Here is a 22,138-nt window from a genome sequence, read left to right on the forward strand (position 1 = left end):
ATAATGAAATAGCTGTTTGCACCTGTGGGAAGAATTGCTGTCAATATAACACCTACAAAACCAATACAGACATGCTGTATGGGTGACTCAAACACCACGAAGCAGCGCTGCTGGCAGTAATGTGATTTCTAAAATGGGGGGAAACTCCTGTAGAGCTCTAACCAGCATGAAGCTTAATTTCCCCTATGTTTACATGAAAGCTGTTTCCTTGGAAAATTCAGTCCAAAACTATTTGTAAGAAGGCATACAGGCTTGACTCAGATATTTACAGATTGGATTTTCACGGCCCTGAATGTCCAGAAGGACATGTGATCATTGTGTTGGATGCTGAATTTGGGACAATCCTTCATAGTGTGTGATGTCCAATGCACTTCAGGGTGTGAAAAGCAGTAGTCCACCCTAGGCATTGAGATGATAAAAAACAGAAACCTCAACTACCCTCACTGAGAGCCATAGCTACTAACACATCAGAAAACTGGAATTTCCAATTCCAATTTAAATCATAGATTTTGGCAACACACCTGGGAAAGGAAATCCACAAAGACTTCCTGGAAGGAGTGAAATGGAACAAGTTTAACCAGGAAAACAGCCGCATGCAGGTGTTTATTTGGAGGGAGAATTCTAGTAGTGGAATCCTAAAGTGAACGCTTTTCAGAGTTCTACTTTTGGTTTTGGTAAGAAAGTAAATGTCCCATATAGAAATAACATAGGGAAATAGAGATGTTCGGTTCAGTTCAGTTCAGTTGCTCAGTCGTGTCTGACTCTTTGCGACCCCATGTATCGCAGCACGCCAGGCCTCCCTGTCCATCACCAACTCCCAGAGTTCACTCAGACTCACGTCCATCGAGTCAGTGATGCCATCCAACCACCTCATCCTCTATCGTCCCCTTCTCCTCCTGCCTCCAATCCTTCCCAGCATCAGAGTCTTTTCCAATGAGTCAACTCTTCGCATGTTAGGAGATTTTAAATTCAACATATCCACAAATTAAGGGTATTTAGATCTATAGTTGGAGAAGGCAATGACATCCCACTCGAGTACTCTTGCCTGGAAAATCCCATGGACGGAGGAGCCTGGTGGGCTGCAGTCCATGGGGTTGCTCAGAATCAGACACAACTGAGCGACTTCACTTTCACTTTTCACTTTCATGCATTGGAGAAGGAAATGGCAACCCACTGCAGTGTTCTTGCCTGGAGAATCCCAGGGACTGGGGAGCCTGGTGGGCTGCTGTCTCTGGATCGCACAGTCGGACACGACTGAAGCGACTTAGCAGCAGCAGCAGCAGATCTGTAGTACATGCACCAGTATTGCATCTAATGGTATTATCATTGATGCTAATACAGCTATCATTTCTTGGACTAGTGATTGTCTTAGCTGAGATTCCTTAGAAACTGAGCCTGAGACAAGGACTCAAGTGCACATGACTTTTGAGAGTATGCACTTTTGGAAAAGAAAAGCCTGTAAGAGAGATGGAGAAGCAGAAGGAGTCAACTAAGCAAGCAGGCTCAGATAAATTATTGGCATTATACACAGGGTACTCTGGAATGTTCACATTGCAGAGTTGTCCTACTATCCCACTTCGAGGCAAGAAATGGGACTATGATACCCCTTGTACCAGTGCTGCTGTGCTAGTCGGGCACTGCTTATTACCAACCAACCCAAAGTGGAAGGTTAGGGACTGAGGCAGAGTGAATTGCTCAAATGTCTTTGGGCACAACAGCTCCTATATACTCAAAGCAGCTGTGAAATAAATGCATGGGGTGGCAAAAGGTACATACTAACGATCTTTATTACAATGCCAGGCACCTAACATATATTAATTTCCTTTTATTTTGAAACAATTTCAAATTTATAGAAAAATTGAAAATATAGTAGAAAAGCCTTTTCCCTCTCCCAAGCCATTTGAGAGTAAGTAGTTGACCTAATTCTCCATTACCCCTGAATACTTTAGTGTGTCATTTCTACAAACAAGGGCTTCCCAGGTGGCACTGATGATAAAGAGTCCGCTGACCAATACAGGAGATGCAGGAGACTCAAGAGGCTCAGGTTCCATCCCTGGATTGGGAAAATCCCCCTAGAGGATCCAGTATCCAACCTGTTCCAGTATTCTTGCTACCTTGCCATGAACAGGTATTCTTGCTACCTTGCCATGGCAAGAATAGGTATTCTTGCCTGGAAAATTCCATGGACAGAGGAGCCTGGCAGACTACAGTCCATGGGGCTGGAAAGAGTCAGAAACTGAGCATATGCTATAAACAAGGGCATTATCCATCATAATTAGTATGCAACCATCACATTCAGGAAATTAACACTGACACATTCAGTTCAGTTCAGTTCAGTTGCTCAGTCCTGTCCGACTCTTTGCGACCCCATGAATCACAGCACGCCACCACCTAATCTTCAGACCCCATTCAGATTTCACCAAATGTGAAATGCCTTTTAGAGCAAAAGGATCTTATCCAAAGTCATGCATGTCATATGCCTTTAGTCTTATTTACTGTGGAACAGTTCCTCAGTGTTTCCTTGACTTTCATGACCTTGAAATTTTAGGCCTGTTATATTTTAGAAAGTCCCTCCACTTGGGTTTGATTATTGTAAATGCCTCATGCCTCATCGAGCTTTCAGCTTATTTATCTGTATCGTTACAGATTCATAGTTTCCTATTTTATTCAACATATCCTACTCCATTTCTATTATTACTTATTTTGGTGCTCTAATCATCCTTAATTTGACCAGGGTGAATCCCTTCAGCTGCTCTTACGTCTTTTTCACATGTCCGCAGCAGGCACTGATCACATCCTACTTTCCATCTCAAGACATTCCAAGGTGATCTTACTTTTTTTCTTTCTCTCATATCTGGTATCAGTCATTTCTCCAAGAAGTTGTGATTCTTTTTAGTGGAAAATGATTCTTAGGAGCCAAGATGCTGGTGTTGGGTGTGATTATTGCTATGAAAGTATTGATCCTCCTATGTCTTTTCAGTGAACAGAGTTAAGTAGGGAGGGTATGTGAGTGTGATTACGCATGTGTGGGCTGAAAGCCAGGAATTCATGTTGATCCTTGCGATCTCAATCTGACATCACAGTATCCATTCAAGTTTTCTTCCTTTCCATATTTTTAACTTCTCAGGCAGTAAAAAAATCTGCCACCTACTGTCCCTAATACATATCACTCCCCTTATATGTAACCATTGCCAACATCAACCCCTCCAACCCAGCTGCCTCCCTAAAATTCTGACTCTGACACCCTGCACCAGGTTGTCCCTGTGATGCTGACGCTTAGTGCCAGGCGACACTCCCGCCCAACAAGGACATCCTTGACCGGACTCTGACCCCTCCAGGTAGGCTTCCCCTCCGCGTGTGTGCTCCCCTCATTCCACTCAGAATGTCTGCTCTGTTAGCACATGCCAGGCCGCCCCAGGCTCACACACCCTCCTCACACCACGTAGGTTCTGATTCTCTGTGCCTCACAGGCCTCCTGAATGTGCGCCCTCCTCACCCTGTCTGGCCTTCAGCTCCTTATTTGGGCCCTCTCAGCTCATCTGGCCTGCCGCATTTTTATCCTGAGGCAGGGATAGCTAACTTGTTCTGATGGTTTTCACACCAAATTGTACAACAAAGGAGAGGAAAGAAAGAGAAAAGGGTATAGGAAGGGAAAGAGGAAAAAGAAGAAAGGGAACATGCATTGTTTTCTAATCCTTACACAGGCCTTCAAAGTGAGCACCATTTCCCCCTATCATTTCACACTTGAGGAAACTGTGGTTCAGAGAGATTACGCCACTTGCCCAGGGTCTCACAGCCATTACACAAGGGGCCAGCATCTGGACCCAAGGCCCAGTTTCTATGGTCCAGATTCTGTGTACTCCACCACACTGTCCCTAAAGAGAACGGTCTCAAAATATGTTTGGTCTTTGGATTGTCCCCATACGTGTAACAGTAGTATTTGAAAAAGGAGAAGGCAATGGCACCCCCTCCAGTACTCTTGCCTGGAAAATCCCATGGACGGAGAAGCTTGGTAGGTTGCAGTCCATGTGGTCACTAAGTCCGACTAGGAGTCGGACACGACTGAGCGACTTCACTTTCACTTTTCACTTTCATGCACTGGAGAAGGAAGTGGCAACCCACTCCAGTGTTCTTGCCTGGAGAATCCCAGGGACAGGGGAGCCTGGTGGGCTGCTGTCTATGCAGTCGCAGAGAGTCAGACACGACTGAAGTGACTCAGCAGCAGCGGCAGCAGCATTTGAAAAAAAGGAACACAGTTCTCTGGACAAAGAATAGACTATGCTCGTTTCATGAGAATGAGTCTTCTACCACTTGGCTACTTCTCTGCCTCTTTCTTGTCTGCAAATAGGTTCAACAGGAACATGGCTTTCTTTGGCTCAGATGCCCGAGCGGGTAATGAGGCTGGCACTCTGGTAGCTGGTGGCACTCAGCCATCAGTCTCACTACCTACTTCATGGTGGTTTCTGCCTTCTGTGGCTGGCACTTCTGAAATGAGTCATCTTTACATGCTTGCCAATCCTTGGCCTCTCCTCTCCAGCCAGCTTTACCCGCGCTGCCACCCGGCAGCTCTGCAACCTTCTGAGATGTTAAAATGGGGAAGTAGATGCTAAATCTAGAATGAGGAAGGGGAGCACAGTTTGCTCTGGTTTCAAATCCATAGTCATGGAATACATCTAGTCTCCATGCTTTCATCCCCAAACCCTGAGGGCTGGCACAGATATAGGGTTAGAGTAGAAATGTTGTGAAATGAATTTTTAACACTATTCTGTACCTCATTTTAAAAAAAAATGCCTATTTTTTATGTCTTTGGGGATCCATGTAAAGGACTTCAGAAAACATTCTAAAACCAAGGACAGAAAAGAAAGCATCCACTTACATAAAATAGCAAAAGAACAACAGCCAGAAAGTCTCATTTCTCCTAGATTTAAGCTTCTTTTGAGGATAAAATCTGATATGAATTTCTTCAGATATAGTGTATAAACTCTTTACTTTTAAATCATAGATATAACTCTTTATCTTTAAATCTGGGGGAAATGTCCTAGAATTCACCTCATGGCCATGCCCATACCTGATGGAGAAACAGAGGCACGGAGAGAGATGACGAAAGAAAGGTGGAGGGCAGGCGTATGGCTGTACCTGTGTGTGTGCTGGGGAGGGGATTTGTGGGGGTTCACTCACAAGCAAGCATATTTGGAAATAAGTTGTGTATTTTATGAAACAGTAAAGAAAGCTAAAGCAGATATAGTTCTGGTCTCCAAGTTCTGGTTATGTGTGCATAAGATCTTAAACTAGGTTGTTTCCTGATTTTTATTTCTGTGGCCCATGCAAGTTTCCCCATGAAGAAGCATGTGATACTGAATTTATGACATCAATATCCTCTAAGGTACACATGTCCTAAGAAAGACAAAGGGCACGTGTGAACTATGAATTTTAATTCACACTTTTCTTTCCATCTTAGAACAAATTAATGTTAGTTAATTCCTTTTGGAACTTTTCCCCTTAAAATTTGATTTCTCAGGAAAAACATTCACTAATTCAGTGTGTGGTCATTTAGGGCAGTATAATCTTAGGAAGCAACTTAGAATTTGCCTGTATTTTCCACTATTTTGAGTTGGGTGGTTTTGTGCCAGAACATTAGATCATATGAAGCTTTTTATTTGAATCACGAGGGACAGTCCCCTAAGGATTTCATACACTAGAAAAGCCTACCCAACCAGCTTACACATACATGTTGCTGGATCTATTTATATTGGTGAAAATAACTTTGAAAAAGCTAGCAAGTTTATGAAATTCCATATGAGGCTCTCTCTCAACAATCTGTTAGAAAGTAGAAAATAAATATTATAAAATGGAGCGTAGTCACACATAAATCTACTCTGTTTTTATCACTACCATTTGCACACTTAGAGCAAACTGGAACCAAAATCATTTTCATAAATTTTTCAAAGAGTCACTTCTTATGAAATATTGCTTGAAAAGGTCTCCACACACCTTCCTACACTGTTGGTGGGGCCACTGTGAAAAACAGTATAGAGGCTTCTTTAAAAACTGATAACAGAACCACCATATGATCCAGCAATCCCACTCCTAGGCATATATTTGGAGAAAACTCCAATTTGAAAAGATACATATACCCTATATTCACTGCAGCACTATTTACAATAGCTAAGATATTCATGCTCCTTGGAAGAAAATCTATGACCAACCTAGATAGCATACTAAAAAGCAAAGACATTACTTTGCCAAAAAGGTCCGTCTAGTCAAAGCTATGGTTTTTCCAGTGGTCATATATGGATGTGAGAATTGGACTATAAAGAAAGCTGAGTGCCGAAGAATTGATGCTTTTGAATTGTGGTGTTGGAGAAGACTCCTGAGAGTCTCTTGGACGGCAAGGAGATCCAACCAGTCCATCCTGAAGGAAACCAGTCTTGACTATTCATTGGAAGGATTGATGCTGAAGCTGAAACTGCAATATTTGGCCACCTGATGAGCAGAAGTGACTCACTTGAAAAGACCCTGATGCTGGGAAAGATTGAAGGTGGGAGGAGAAGGGGACAACAGAGGATGAGACGGTTGGATGATATCACCGACTCAAAAGACATGAGTTTGAGTAAACTCCAGATGTTGGTTATGGATAGGGAGGCCTGGCGTGCTGCAGTCCATGGGGTCACAAAGAGTCGGACATGACTGAGTGACTGAACCAAACTGAACTGACATTCTTTGCAGCCAAAGATGGAGAAGCTCTATACTGTCAGCAAAAGCAAGTCCGAGAGCTGACTGTGGCTCGGATCATGAACTCCTTATTGCCAAATTCAGACTGAAATTGAATAAAGTAGGGAAAACCACTAGACCATTCAGGTATGACCTAAATCAAATCCCTTACGATTATACAGCGGGAGTGACAAATAGATTTGAAGGGATTAGATCTGATAGACAGAGTGCCTGAAGAACTATGGATGGAGGTTTGTGACACTGTACAGAAGGCAGTGATCAAGACCATCCCCAAGAAAAAGAAAGGCAAAATGGTTGTCTGAGGAGCGCTTACAAATAGCTATGAAAAGAAGAGAAGCAAAAGGCAAAGGAGAAAAGGGTGTATGGTAGGTGTATATTTAACTGGGATTTTAGGATGAGTAAGAGAAGAAAACTCCATGATAGAAAACAATCTTATTAAAGTGAGTATAACAGCTTCCAGTATTCTTGCCTGGAGAATCCTGTGGACAGAGGAGCCTGGTGGGCTGCTGTCCATGGGGTTGCACAGAGTTGGACACGACTGAAGTGACTTAGCATGCATACATGCACTGGAGAAGGAAATGGCAACCCAATCCAGTATTCTTGCCTGGAGAATCCCAGGTACGGAGGAGCCTGTGGGCTGCCGTCTATGGGGTCGCACAGAGTCGGACATGACTGAAGCGACTTAGTAGCAGCAGCAGCAATAGCTTCCAGTTTAAAAACAATAACTAGAATAAGATTAGAGGAATTCAAGTTTTAGTTTAATCAATAATATCCAGCATTGGCAAGGATATGGGGGGAAAGGGCAGTTTCATATGGTTCCATTTCTACCTTCAGAAATATTCAAACATGTGTAGAGGCAAATGTGAATGGATTTTCATTATGGTATCATTTATATCATGAAAAATGGAGACAACTGCAGTGTCTAACAACAGAAAAGAAGTCAATAATTTACAATATATTCCTTCGCACCTGGAATGCCAGGCAGCATTTTAAAAGAAAGGGACAGATAGGTCTTTGATATGGGAAGATGCCAAACACATTATTGAAAACAATTATGCAAGTATGTAAAATATGTATGTGTGTATATATTTGGCATATATAAATATTTATATAAACTATAAGTATTCATATGTGTGTGTGAGGGGATTAAAAGAGGATCTGGAAGGCTACTCAATGATCTCTATGCAGTTTAGAGTTGGTAGAAAGAAAACAAAAAACTCTCCAAAACATAGAGAACAGACTGGTGGAGGGTTAGGGGCAAATGGAGGATGAAATGAGTAAAGGTGATCAACCATATGGTGACGGATAGAAACCAATTATTTTGGTAGTGAGCATACTGTAGCATACATAGAAAGAGAAATATAACATTGTATATGTAAAACATACAATGCTATAGGCTAATGTTACTTCAATAAAAAATAAATCTGAGAAAAAGTTTTAAAAAGAAGAGTGAGTTGAAGAGGACAGGGAGCAAGCGATTAGTGAGGCAAGAGACTAGTGTTTTACTTTGTACACTCCTTACTGCTTGATTTCTTTCTACTTAGTACACTCCTTATTGCTTGGTTTCTTTCAAAACAGGCACACACTATTTGACACATAAAATAACAAATTAAGATGAAAGCTCATTAATCATCAATTAACAACTGGTCAGGAACCATTATGTGACTTCCTCCAACTTCCCAGCCTATGAAGACACAGAAAAACGGAAACTCACCAAAACAGAAAACATAATGCCTAAGTGTAGACAGAATTTCTGTGGATCCAATGAAGCTAGAAGGAAAAGGATGTACCATACTTTGTCTCCCCAAAGGGGAACATAGAGGATAGCATTCGTACTTTCCTTCTTGCCAGTCCCTGATTAGTCAATGTCTATAATAATAGTCAGAAATCTAAATTCTCCTTCTTCATTGTAGTGGTTTATCTACGAAGCCACTCACAGGTTCCACCTGGTTTTACTGACATGAACCATCACCAGAACCACCACCTTCCTTGCCTTTCTCTTTCTACCATCAATCGGCAACCATATAAAAACAACTCACAGAAAACAACCAGCCTAAAACATATGTAGAGTTAGGAGATGAAGGGCATCTGGCAATAACGTACTGGATGCTCCTTGCAAATAAAGTATTATGGATACACATGAGGGTAGAATGATCCTGGGAGGGGTGTGTGCTAGAAATTATAGCCTTTATGTTAGAGTATCAGATTTAGCATACCAAAGGGTCAAATAGTAGAAAAGGATGCTTTCTCAGTAAAACACTAGTCAAAGCTTTCCAGAAACTGACAATGAGTTTCAAAGTTGCACACTTCTACCTATCCATTAGCTAATTTCTGGGAAACAGATTGGTCCACTAGCCAAATGTGAAGATAACAGAGCCAATGACAAGTTTGATCTTCTATATGTTGCCAAACATAATGTTAAAACAGACATTGCTTTGTTTTGTGAAAATAAAAAGACACAAAGCTTGAATAGAATAAATATATGAATAATTACTGTTCCTACAGAAGAGATAAAAACAAGTAGAGACACACAAGGGAACAGAAGCAATAATCAAAGGGGCTAACTGTCTAGATTAACATTTTAATCCAAAATTCTTAGTAAATAATATTAGGTTTGTGGATTAAATTTAAGCATGACAGCAAAAATATAAACCATTAGGAAACTTGCTAATATAGATTTCATTAATAAATAATTTTAAATGTTAAAAAAGTATTCCTGGGTAAGGAATTTGTATCATATGAAAGACAAAGAGTTAGTGTTTTAGCAAATGAAAGCAGTCCTAGAGATAAACATGACCAGACAAAAACATTAATAGAGATACCTGAATTTAATGAATAAGCAGAGCACCAAGGAAAACTTACAAATGGTCAGCAAATTTACAGAAAAAAGATACCAAATCTAAATAACCAAAGGAATGCAAATAAAAGACTACCTTTTCACAAAAATTAGAAATTTATGAAAAGAAAACATCCAATATTCTTGAGGATTCATGCATATATTGTTAATAATCTCTCTGATATCTTATTCCCAAATCCTTAAATTTGTGCATATACTTAAACACAGAAACTCCTCTTATAGGAATTTGTTCCAAAGGAAAAAAATCACAACTAAACACAAGAATGTTGCTCTGCTGGGTATAACACTGAAAAACAGGGAATCATCTAAACACGAAAATTGGTTAAATAAATTTTTGTATCTATGTATATTATACAATTATTAAAAACTGTTGGAGAAAATATTGAATAGCAAAGAGCTAATTATCACTTACTGCAAAGACTGAAAAAACATGCTGCAAATAATAATCTGACTTAAGTTTTATATAAATATAAACAAAGAAATATGATTCAAAGGTAACACATCAAATGTTAATGATGGTTATCTGTCTATAGTGAACTTGAGTTTTCTTGTTTCCCTATGATCTCTAAAATTTTTACAATGAGTATTCTAAGAAGAGTCCTTTAAGTTTGTTTAAGATAGAGAAAAAAAATTCCAATGGGAATTGCCATGAAGAATGAAAAAGTGCACTGTTCCAAACAGAAAATAAAAACCAAATGTAGCAAAATGGACCCTTCTATTTATTGGCCTTCTCAGATTTTTTTAGAACCTTCATACCCAGAAAGTATCTCTAATTATAACATTTAAAAGCATGAGAACAACTTGTTCTGAAATCTTTTATTTATTATCAGCAAAGTATAATCTTATCTGACTGCCCAGCAAACTTGATTTTCCATTCACTTCAGAATAGACAATAGATTAACACCTTTCTCTTAATTACTTCATACAAGCAAAGCTTTCTATTTGTCAGCTACTGAAAATAGTATGCATTACTGACATTGCTCCGAAACACATCAGCACAAATTCAATGGCACATTTCCAGGAGCTGGATAAAACCCAGTCTCCAAAGTCTTTCATCATTTATTCCACAGAAAAAAATTCTTACTGGAGTATAAGAGAGGTGAGGAAATAAGAATTCCAAATTACTTATATGTTGTCACACATCAGGCTCTCTGATGTTTCTCTAGCCAGGTGAGTGGAGTGTGCCCCCTATTGCTGACTCTACCCAGCCAGCTCCCTAACATGTATACACAAACACATTGAGAATTCTAGCGTGGGTAGATGTTTCTCATTAGAGGCAACTGTCAAGGTCACTGGCATGGAGACATAAAGCTCAGGACAATATCAAAGAACATCTGATGAACCCAAGAGAGAAGGACGTTTTTTACTAGAAAGTGAAAGTATTAGTCACTCAGTCATGTCTGACTCTTTGCAACCCCATAGACTATATAGCTCACCAGGCTCCTCTGTCCATCAGACTTTCTAGGCAAGACTACTGGAGAGGGTTGTCATTCCCTTCTCCAGGGTATCTTCTCAACCCAGGGATCAAACCCAGGTCTCCTGCATTGCAGGCAGCTTCTTTTTCGACTGAGCCAACAGTGACTAGCAAGCAATTTATTTCTTGGTCACAAATTTAAATGTTACCTTTAAATCTGAGGTCAAATTTTGATTCATTAACCCCTACACCCCCCCCCAGAAATTCATCAGAATAGAAACAAAAGATCTCTATTCTTTGTGTTTAAAATGTAACTTTCTCCTTCAATTCAGTTCAGTTCAGTTGCTCAGTAGTGTCCGACTCTGCAACCCCACGAACTCCAGCACGCCAGGCCTTCCTGTCCATCACCAACTCCCAGAGTGCACCCAAACCCATGTCCATAGAGTCGATGATGCCATCCAACCATCTCATCCTCTGTCGTCCCCTTCTCCTCTTGCCCTCAATCTTTCCCAGCATCAGGGTTTCTTCCCAATGGGTCAGCTCTTACTTAGCATCAGGTGGCCAAAGTATTGGAGTTTCAGCCTCAACATCAATCCTTCCAATGAACACCCAGGACTGATCTCCTTTAGGATGGACTGGTTGGATTTTCTTGCAGTCCAAGGGAGTCTCAAGAGTCTTCTCCAACACTACAGTTCAAAAGCACCAATTCTTCGGTGCTCAGCTTTCTTTATAGTCCAACTCTTACATCCATACATGACCACTGGAAAAACCATAGCTTTGACTAGACGGATCTTTGCTGGCAAAGTAATGTCTCTGCTTTTGAATATGCTGTCATAACTTTCCTTCCAAGGAGTAAGCGTCTTTTAATTTCATTGCTGCAATCACCATCTGCAGTGATTTTGGAGCCCAGAAAAATAGTCAGCCACTGTTTCCACTGTTTCCCCATCTATCTGCCATGAAGTGATGGGACCAGATGCCATGATCTTCGTTTTCTGAATGTTGAGCTTTAAGCCAACTTTTTCACTCTCCTCTTTCACTTTCATCAAGAAGCTTTTTAGTTCCTCTTCACTTTCTGCCATAAGGGTGGTGTCATCTGCATATCTGAGGTTATTGATATTTCTCCTGGCAATCTTGATTCCACCTTGTGTTTCTTCCAGCCCAGCATTTCTCATGATGTACTCTGCATAGAAGTTAAATAAGCAGGGTGACAATACAGCCTTGACCTACTCCTTTTCCTATTAGGAACCAGTCTGTTGTTCCATGTCCAGTTCTAACTGTTGGTTCCTGACCTGCATACAGGTTTCTCAAGAGGCAAGTCAGGTGGTCTGGTATTCCCGTCTCTTTCAGAATTTTCCACAGTTTATTGTGATCCACACAGTCAAAGGCTTTGGCATAGTCAATAAAGCAGAAATAGATGTTTTTTCTGGAATTCTCTTGCCTTTGCCATGATCCAGCAGATGTTGGCAATTTGATCTCTGGTTCCTCTGTCTTTTCTAAAACCAGCTTGAACATCAGGAAGTTCACGGTTCACGTATTGCTGAAGCCTGGCTTGGAGAATTTTGAGCATTACTTTACTAGCGTGTGAGATGAGTGCAATTGTGCAGTAGTTTGAGCATTCTTTGGCATTGCCTTTCTTTGGGATTGGAATGAAAACTGATCTTTTCCAGTCCTGTGGCCACTGCTGAGTTTTCTAAATTTGCTGGCATATTGAGTGCAGCACTTTCACAGCGTCATCTTTCAGGATTTGAAATAGTTCAGCTGGAATTCCATCACCTCCACTAGCTTTGTTTGTAGTGATGCTTCCTAAGGCCCACTTGACTTCACATTCCAGGATGTCTGGCTCTAGGTGAGTGATCACACCATCGTGATTATCTGGGTCGTGAAGATCTTTCCTGTACAGTTCTTCCGTGTATACCTGCCACCTCCTCTTAGTATCTTTTGCTTCTGTTAGGTCCCTACCATTTCTGTCCTTTATCAATAGGTGAGTGGATAAATAAAACTATGAGTAAATCCATGCAGTGGAATATTATCCAGCAAAATACAAAATGAGCTATCAAGTCACAAAAAGACATAGAGGGACACGGAAGAAACATAAGTGGTTGCCGCGAAGGGATGACCAGACGGCACACAGGGAATTTTTACGACCGTGAAACAATTCAGGATGATACTCCAGTGGCAGATAAACGTCATTATACACTTGTCAAAACCACAGAATGTACAACATAAAAAATAAGCCTTATAGTAGACTACGGAATTTAGTTAATAATAATGTATCAACACTGGCTCATCAATTGTATCAAATGTTCCATACTTAGGTAAAATTCTATCAAGGAAGGATAAATTAATCAGAGAAAGTTGCACAAGAAAAATTTGATTTGACCTTTTATCCACAGGTAGGATTTGGAAGATAGATGAAAGAAGAGACGGCATGCCCAGAGGGGAGACAGCAAGAGCAAAGGTTGTGGGGGAAGGACTGAGTTGGTCACATGGGCCAACGGTGAGAAAGAGGCCAGCCCAGAGAAAGGATGGGGCTCCAGGAGTTAAGTGATATAGTTTCAGTAGATAGAGTAGAGCCAGATTGTTAAAATCCTTGAAAGGCAAGCAGGTGGTGTTTATATTTGATACAGCAGAAAATAGGGCACCTTAGAAGGTGTTTGAGCAGAAGAGTGATACAAAATATAGTAAAATCCTCACTATTAATGGATTTTGTATTTGCAAATTTACCTTTATGGTAAAATTTATTTATAATCTCCAAATCAATAGTCATGGCCATTTAAGGACAAAAAAATATATATCCCAATATGTTAAAAATAGAGGGAAATGCGTAAGACGTAGTGTTTGAGAATTCTCAGTATTTCTTTCTAATCAATTTTCTTATCAGCCTCAACTGTTTTTTAAAAGTTTATTAATTTTTTTAAAGTTATCAAAAAAAGCTAACAATATAAAGTAAATATACAAGTGAAGAGGGAAAAAAATGAACTTACTTCCGATTCACAATTAGCCACTCCCGAATATAGGTCTGAACACAGTCCCTGACGTGTGGGTCAAGTTCAACCCTAGTGAGATGGAAAAAAACATGAAACAAGTTACCACCAGGTAAAAACAATAAAGCAATCCTTTATCATAACCAAGGAGAGCAGCATGATTTCAAAGCCGTATCAACTGAGAATGGGAAGGGTGTTGTTTTCCAATCGTTTCAAGCATCTGAAATATTCCTAAGGCAGTAACAGTTTTACTTTGATGAGACAAACATGTTGGCATTTTAGGCTCTGTGCACTTTCTTTATTACAGAGAACCGTGTTAGACTATACCTATCCCTGAAGGCATTCTGACACAAGACAGGTAGAGCCAGCTGTAATCACACAGAAAGCAGAAGAATAAGTACAGACAGACACCAACCTGTCCCAAGGGTGATATGCGCATATTTTTGCTCATGTGTAACCGTTAGGACTTGCATGTTTTCTTTTTGGAAGTCCATGAGAGAGGAGTTGTCTTGTGCTTTCGGGAGCTGACAGGCCCTGGCTTTGGTTGGTGATTACTAAGTCGGGTGGCTTTTGTCTACTGGTATAGAGTGAGTCGTGAGAGAGACTCTTGGAATACTTCAGAGTTTGGAAATTGGAAATCATTTTTATTGCCCACAATAGCAAAGGTGGGTTTTTGTTTTGTTTTGTTTTGTGTCGTTTTGCTGTTCTTCCAAATGTGTTGGTACTACAGATAAACGGGTCTGAATGCTCTAAGTTATCATTTTCTGGTTTGTAAAAAGATGGACAGTACCTGCCTTGTGAACTGCCTGCTAGTTTTAGACGGAATATTGTAAACGTCAGATGTGTGGTCTCTGGGCCCTAACCACCCAAACCCCAGCCCCATTCCTTATTCCTTATGTGACCTTGGGCCAATCACTGAACCCTTCTCAGTTTCCTCATCATACGTGGTGACGGTAGTCATGCAGTGCTCCTTGGGAGAGCTGTGACAAAGATGAAGTCAGTCTGTGAGGTTCTGAGATGAGTGTCTGGCACATAGTGAGACCTTCCTGTGGCAGGTCACATTCGTGTGCCATTCCTTCTGCACTAGGCTCTAGGGCAATCCCTCTATGTGTATTGATTCAGTCAATGTCAGTCAGCTCCACAGAACAGGCACTAATATTATTCCCATTTTGCAGAGGGAGGAGATGAAAACATCTTGCTCAAAGTCACTCAGCAAGTGGAAGAGCAGGGACTTGACCCAGGATGTTCACTTGGGAGTGTAGGCTTACACCCACTACACTATCACACCTCAACACCGAGTTCCTAGGTAGGCAAGTGGGTCCAACAGGAGTCAGCTGCTGTTTGCTCTGATCATGATGATACTTTCCCGGGCTTTAATTATACACCAGACTTTTGGGCAACAATTGAAACAGCAGAGATTTTGAAAGCCATCAGACAGATAATGTGTTAGTTATCAATTCTGGTGACAGGGCAATATTATGCTCAAAAACTGATGGTAGGAAAAAATTATCTCTTCTATCAAATTTCAAAAGAAGAATCCTCCTACATGTAAACTGACTGTATTTTAAACAGGCTTTCCCAAGATTCTGATCTCATTTGAAGACAACCATATATTTTACACAAAGAAATAAAACTAAATGATTCTCTACCAAAGGTAACAATAATAGATGTTACCAATGTGAGAGTCACATCTGAACAAATGGACTGACGACAGGGAAGAATGTTTCCCAAGGATCACCATGATTTTGTTTTCTGGGAAGTGAGTGTCTTCAAAATGTTAAGAGCTGAGAATGTGGTCAGCTCTTCTATGTGAATAAGAACTATCTAAACAAAGAACAAAGGGTCAAAATAATACCATGTCATTGTCATCCAACTTCCTAAATGGTGATGAAATAAAATCCAAACTAAAACTGAAATATCCCCGGGTAATGAGGGCAGCGGCTTGTTTCACGATACCTTTTCCAGGACTTTTTGGGAAAGAAGAGAAGGTTGAAAATGTCCAGAAGGATGTGAATCTTAATCTGCTTTAGAAAATGAATGCAAATAAAAGCTCACCTTAAACCTCCAAAGAGACACTGCTTTCTACACTATGGAAATAAAGATGTTACATCTAAAAATAATTCCATAATTTGATACCAATGCCCACACCTATAACTACATGGATTAACCCACTGAAGAAACTCAACCTAAAGTAGCTATTCACATATTCACACTACAGAGCTTTCCCCATTGTTTTTCCACTTGACAAAACTTGCTTCAAAAGCAGGAACTTGGCCTTATTCATCTTTCTATCCCTGTTCTCAGTACATAGGAGATGCTCAAGAAAAGTGGATTGAACTTACTTTTGTGACTTGATCCAGTCTCATATATGGGAAACAATTAAAATGCTTCTGAATGGAAGCAGTTCAGTGATTATTATTTTCAGAAACTAAGATTTCCTGAGGTCTCATGACATCCATGGTCACTGAGCTGACACCTGGGCAGTCTGGGTCTAGAGCCTGCGCTCTTCACTTCTTCTTAAGCAGTCCATTTTGTACCACTGCAGTCCTTTAACTGTCTTAGACCCCAAGCGGCTTTTCAAAGCCTTTGGTCAAACCAATTCAAAAACTATCTACCTGGAAGTGATAGTACCATAGAAGTTATCCTGCACATCTTGATAGATTTGAATAGTGTCACTTGTAAGAAAGTCCAGAATTAGGGTATCTCCCCCTTACCACGAACAGTCACGACAGTCATAATCCCATCCACATTTTCAAAAAACAATTTACCCTTCCTCCGGCAAAGAGGGCTGCAAAGTTCGACATTCCTTCGGCGTGAACACCACATCCAAGTCGTCCTCGGAGAAGTCTCCCAGCTCCTGGGCAAGCTCCACATCCAGGCTGTTCAGGTGTGTCATCAGAAGTCCTTCAAAGTCCACTGGCTCCACTGGGTCATAGAACTGAGGCTAGGGGCAAGGAAAGGACAAGGACGTTCCCACACGGTTTGGGATAAAAGCGCTAAGGTGACAGTAGATGCATGCCTTGCCCTCCCTCTCCTCCCAGCTAAGTGGGGCTGTGTTTAGAGAAGATGTCAAACATAGAAGCGGTGATACGGAAAGGAAAAGAAACGCAGCGTGGAGAGTCAAGTCAGAACACGGTGAGTAATTAAAATCACACCCCAAGGCAGAATTTTTCTCTGTTTAATTGCATCTTGATGAGGATTCCTAAGGAGATCCAAAATGAAATCACAAGGTTTTGCTGCATTTTTATAATTTCTCTTGCCAAAGCTCTCTGAGGCCGTGTTTACCCAAATATAGTGAAGCAGCGAACTGCAGGCAATTTTCTAGAAATTCAGGTAAAGTCAACTCAGAGTATTCAGGTACAGTGTTTTATTTGGCCTGAGTCATCCTCTACACTGATTCTTGAAAGCACTTCATTCGTAATCACAGCCCACAGTGAACCAGCCTGGGTAGCTGGGACACTCCAAGGCAGTGATTTCCAAATACTGCTGGGCTGCCTGGTGCTGGCAGGGAAGAAACTGTCACTGACTGCACTTAAACGAGCAAACTAAGGACAATGGGCTAAGTATTCGTAAGGCTAAATGTACTTGCTTTAAAAGGATTGTTTTGGAGGGACTTTTTGATGTTGATTTTTGTTTTGGTGTTTGTTTGTCTTTTTTTTTTTTTTTTTTTTGCTCTTCAATTATATCCTTCCACAGTGGGGTGGGGGAAAAATGTTAAAAATAGATGGCAATTTAAAAATTAATTTTCCTCAGGTGATAAAAGAAAATGTATGAAAGTGTTAGTCTCTCAGTCACGTCCAACATTTTTCGACCCCCTGGACTGTAACCCACCAGGCTCCTCTGCCCACAGGATTCTCCAGGCAGGAATACTGGAATACTCCAGACATTCCCTTTTGCAAGGAATCTTCCCAACCCAGGGACTGAACCCGGGTCTCCCACACTGCAGGCTGATTCTTTACCCTCTGAGCCACCAGGTGGTAAAAGAAACAGTTGGCAATTCAACAAATACTTTTTCTACCTTGTGAAACTCACTTAGACTTAGGAAACCACTGCCTTAATGGAATAAAGATAATTTAGATCAAGTTGATGTGTGTAGTAGTGGTAGAAGTAGTGGTAATAACAACAGCAGCAGCAGCAGCTCCATGGCATTCATTTATGGCAGACTATTTGGAGTCATCAGTCCAGCAAACACCCCAGATTCTTGACTTGTACTGTCTCGCTCTGAAACAAGGACAGATCCAAAGAAAGTGCTGACAAAACCGGTTTTTCATCATCCTGAAACCGTACACCAGACTAGATGTAAGGCTCCAGGTTGGAGAAGGGGAAGAAAGTGTCATGGAAGAGGCAAGAAGATTAGAGAATGTAAGTGTGACTTGCCCTGTCTCCTCTCACCTCTGTGTCCCTGGTAGTGGTGGAGACGCAAGTGACATAGGGAAGGGTGAGGACAAAGCTGACAAGGGAGCAAACACAGGCCTTCCTTGTCTGAGATTCTTGAAGGGCTGGCTCACATAATGCCCTATGGCAGCTGGATCAAAGAGGCAGAAGGGAAGGGAACAGGAAATCCTTCACTAGGAGAGAGCAAAGACACTCCCCTGGTAGCCCAAGGCTCTATGAGGCATGACTGAGGACACAGAAGTCTCCCTGGGCTCTGACTGGGGACCTGGAGGTCACTAAGAAGAAGAGCACAGTTCTTAGAGTGGGTCTCTCCAAATAAAGCAGCTGGGGCCAGCAGCAGGCTCAGAGAGCCTGGGGTCAGCCTATGCAGAAGCAGGTGGGGACAGAGTTTGCAAAAAGACACTGTTGACATCTGCCAAGGGGAACAACAGGCATTATACATGCACAGAACCACAAAACAAATCTACTGTAGACTGTCATGAGACCAACCCCCCAAAAGAAAGCAGACTTTCCCACTCCCTACCACAACATGGCACAGAATTCAGGGAAAGGGACTGAAATGACTTCACCTTGAAATGAAGAGGCTGTACTGTTTGCACAATTCACCTTATTACTGTTAACTTTATACCCTTGAACTAGAAGTTGTTGAGCACTACATGCCAAGAAGATGTCATTCTAGACATTATCTTATTTAATCCTCACCAGAACTCTGTAAGGTTTTATTTTACAGATGAGGACACTGAAGGCTAGAAATTTAATAATTCACCCAGGTATGACTACATAGCTGGGAAGTAGTCCATGTGGAATTCAAATTGAGGGAGACTCCTAATTTTGCTTTCTCTTGCAGGTTCTGTATGCAATCTAGATTTCCAGAAATAATTAAACCATGAGACAGCAAAGTGTGTTTAGAAGACAGTTAAAAATCCATTTACTACCACGCACAAGCTCTACTCTGAACTTCCCATGAGAACGGCTCCTCAAATTAATAATCGTGAATTCATTCATTAAAATAATACTAAATATAAATTTATCATAAGGAATATCAATTATTTAAGCAGAGGCATTGAAAAGATACACTGGAAAATTACACTGAAGCAAAATCGGCAGCAATGTGGATACTAGCGCTAATAATTAGTAAGTAGAAGCTTCCATTCCTGCTTGAGAATGAAGCAGGGCAAAGAATAATAGAGTTTTGACAAGAAAATGCACTGGTTATAGCAAACACCCTCTTCCAACGACACAAGAGAAGACCCCACACATGGACATCACCAGATGGTCAACACTGAAATCAGATTGATTATATTCTTTGAGCCAAAGATAGAGAAGCTCTATACAGTCAGCAAAAACAAGACCAGGAGCTCACTGTGGCTCAGATCATGAACTCCTTATTGCCAAATTCAGACTTAAATTGAAGAAAGTAGGGAAAACCACTAGACCATTTAGGTATGACCTAAATCAAATCCCTTATGATTATACAATGGAAGTGAGAAATAGATTTAAGGGACTAGATCTGATAGATAGAGTTGCCTGATGAACTATGGACAGAGGTTTCTGACACTGTACAGGAGACAGGGATCAAGACCATCCCCATGGAAAAGGAATGCAAACAAGCAAAATGGCTGTCTGGGGAGGCCTTACAAATAGCTGTGAAAAGAAGAGAAGCAAAAAGCAAAGGAGAAAAAGGAAGATATAAGCATCTGAATGCAGAATTCCAAAGAATAGCAAGAAGAGATAAGAAAGCCTTCTTCAGTGATCAATGCAAAGAAATAGAGGAAAACAACGAATGGGAAAGACTAGAGATCTCTTCAAGAAAATTAGAGATATCAAGGGAACATTTCATGCAAAGACGGGCTCGATACAGGACAGAAATGGTAGGGACCTAAGAGAAGCAGAAGATATTAAGAAAAGGTGGCAAGAATACACGGAAGAACTGTACAAAAAATATCTTCACGACCCACATAATTACAATGGTGTGATCACTCACCTAGAGGCAGACATCCTGGAATGTGAAGTCAAGTGGGCCTTAGGAAGCATAACTATGAACAAAGCTAGTGGAGGTGATGAATTCCAGTTGAACTATTTCAAATCCTGAAAGATGATGCTGTGAAAGTGCTGCACTCAATATGCCAGCAAATTTGGAAAACTCAGCAGTGGCCACAGGACTGGAAAAGGTCAGTTTTCATTCCAATCCCAAAGAAAGGCAATGCCAAAGAATGCTCAAACTACCGCACAATTGCACTCATCTCACACGCTAGTAAAGTAATGCTCAAAATTCTCCAAGCCAGGCTTCAGCAATACATGAACCGTGAACTTCCTGATGTTCAAGCTGGTTTTAGAAAAGGCAGAGGAACCAGAGATCAAATGGCCAACATCCGCTGGATCATCGAAAAAGCAAGAGAGTTCCAGAAAAACATCTATTTCTGCTTTATTGACTATGCCAAAGCCTTTGACTGTGTGGATTACAATAAACTGTGGAAAATTCTGAGAGAGATGGGAATACCAGACCACCTGACCTGCCTCTTGAAAAACCTATATGCAGGTCAGGCAGCAACAGTTAGAACTGGACATGGAACAATAGACTGGTTCCAAATAGGAAAAGGAGTACGTCAAGGCTGTATATTGTCCCTCTGCTTATTTAATTTATATGCAGAATACATCATGAGAAACGCTGGGCTGGAAGAAACACAAGTTGGAATCAAGACTACCGGGAGAAATATCAATAACCTCAGATATGCAGATGACACCACCCTTATGGCAGAAAGTGAAGAGGAACTAAAAAGCCTCTGGATGAAAGTGAAAGAAGAGAGTGAAAAAGTTGGCTTAAAGCTCAACATTCTGAAAACGAAAATCATGGCATCCAGTCCCATCACTTCATGGGAAATAGATGGGGAAACAGGGGAAACAGTGTCAGACTTTATTTTGGGGGGCTCCAAAATCACTGCAGATGGTGACTGCAGCCATGAAATTAAAAGACACTTGCTTCTTGGAAGAAAAGCTATGACTAATCTAGATAGCATATTCAAAAGCAGAGACATTACTTTGCCAACAAAGTCTGTCTATTCAAGGCTATGGTTTTTCCTGTGGTCATGTATGGATGTGAGAGTTGGACTGTGAAGAAAGCTGAGCACCGAAGAATTGATGCTTTTGAACTGTGGTATTGGAGAAGACTCTTGAGAGTCCCTTGGACTGCAAGGAGATCCAACCAGTCCATTCTAAAGGAGATCAGCCCTGGGATTTCTTTGGAAGGAATGATGCTAAAGCTGAAACTCCAGTACTTTGGCCACCTCTTGCGAAGAGTTGACTCATGGGAAAAGACTCTGATGCTGGGAGCGACTGGGGGCAGGAGGAGAAGGGGACGACAGAGGATGAGATGGCTGGATGGCATCACTGACTTGATGGACATGAATCTGAGTGAACTCTGGGAGTTGGTGATGGACAGGGAGGCCTGGCATGCTGCAATTCATGGGGTTGAAAAGAGTCGGACACGACTGAGTAATTGAACTGAACTGAACTGGGCGTTGGTGTGAAATCATCAGAGAGAAGAAAAATTTAGGTCCAGTCTAAGTATTATAATTGTCACATCCCTAAAATTTGAAAGGGCTTCCCTGGTGGCTCAGATAGTAAAGAATCTGCCTGCAATGTGAGAAACCCAGGTTTGATCCCCTGATCAGGAAGATATTCTGGAGAAGCGAATGGCAACCCACTCCAGCATTCTTGCTTAGAGAATTCCATGGACAGAGGAGCCTGGCAGGCTAC

General features: G+C 41.1%; 1 protein-coding gene across 1 annotated transcript in view; it reads right to left on the reverse strand.

Moving 5' to 3' along the window:
- Nucleotides 1-16,898, reverse strand: part of DOCK8 (dedicator of cytokinesis 8) — a 158,174-nt gene extending 141,276 nt beyond the window's left edge. Inside the window, exons 1-2 of the mRNA XM_052644492.1 lie at nucleotides 16,756-16,898; nucleotides 13,988-14,059 (exon numbers count right to left, since the gene is read on the reverse strand). Of these exons, the coding sequence (XP_052500452.1) occupies nucleotides 13,988-14,059; nucleotides 16,756-16,883 (200 nt within the window). The 5' untranslated portion in view covers nucleotides 16,884-16,898. The remainder of the gene's footprint in view (nucleotides 1-13,987; nucleotides 14,060-16,755) is intronic.
- Nucleotides 16,899-22,138: the final 5,240 nt, after the last annotated feature.

This window comes from Budorcas taxicolor, chromosome 8 (assembly GCF_023091745.1).
Source record: "Budorcas taxicolor isolate Tak-1 chromosome 8, Takin1.1, whole genome shotgun sequence".
Taxonomy (NCBI): domain Eukaryota; kingdom Metazoa; phylum Chordata; class Mammalia; order Artiodactyla; family Bovidae; genus Budorcas; species Budorcas taxicolor.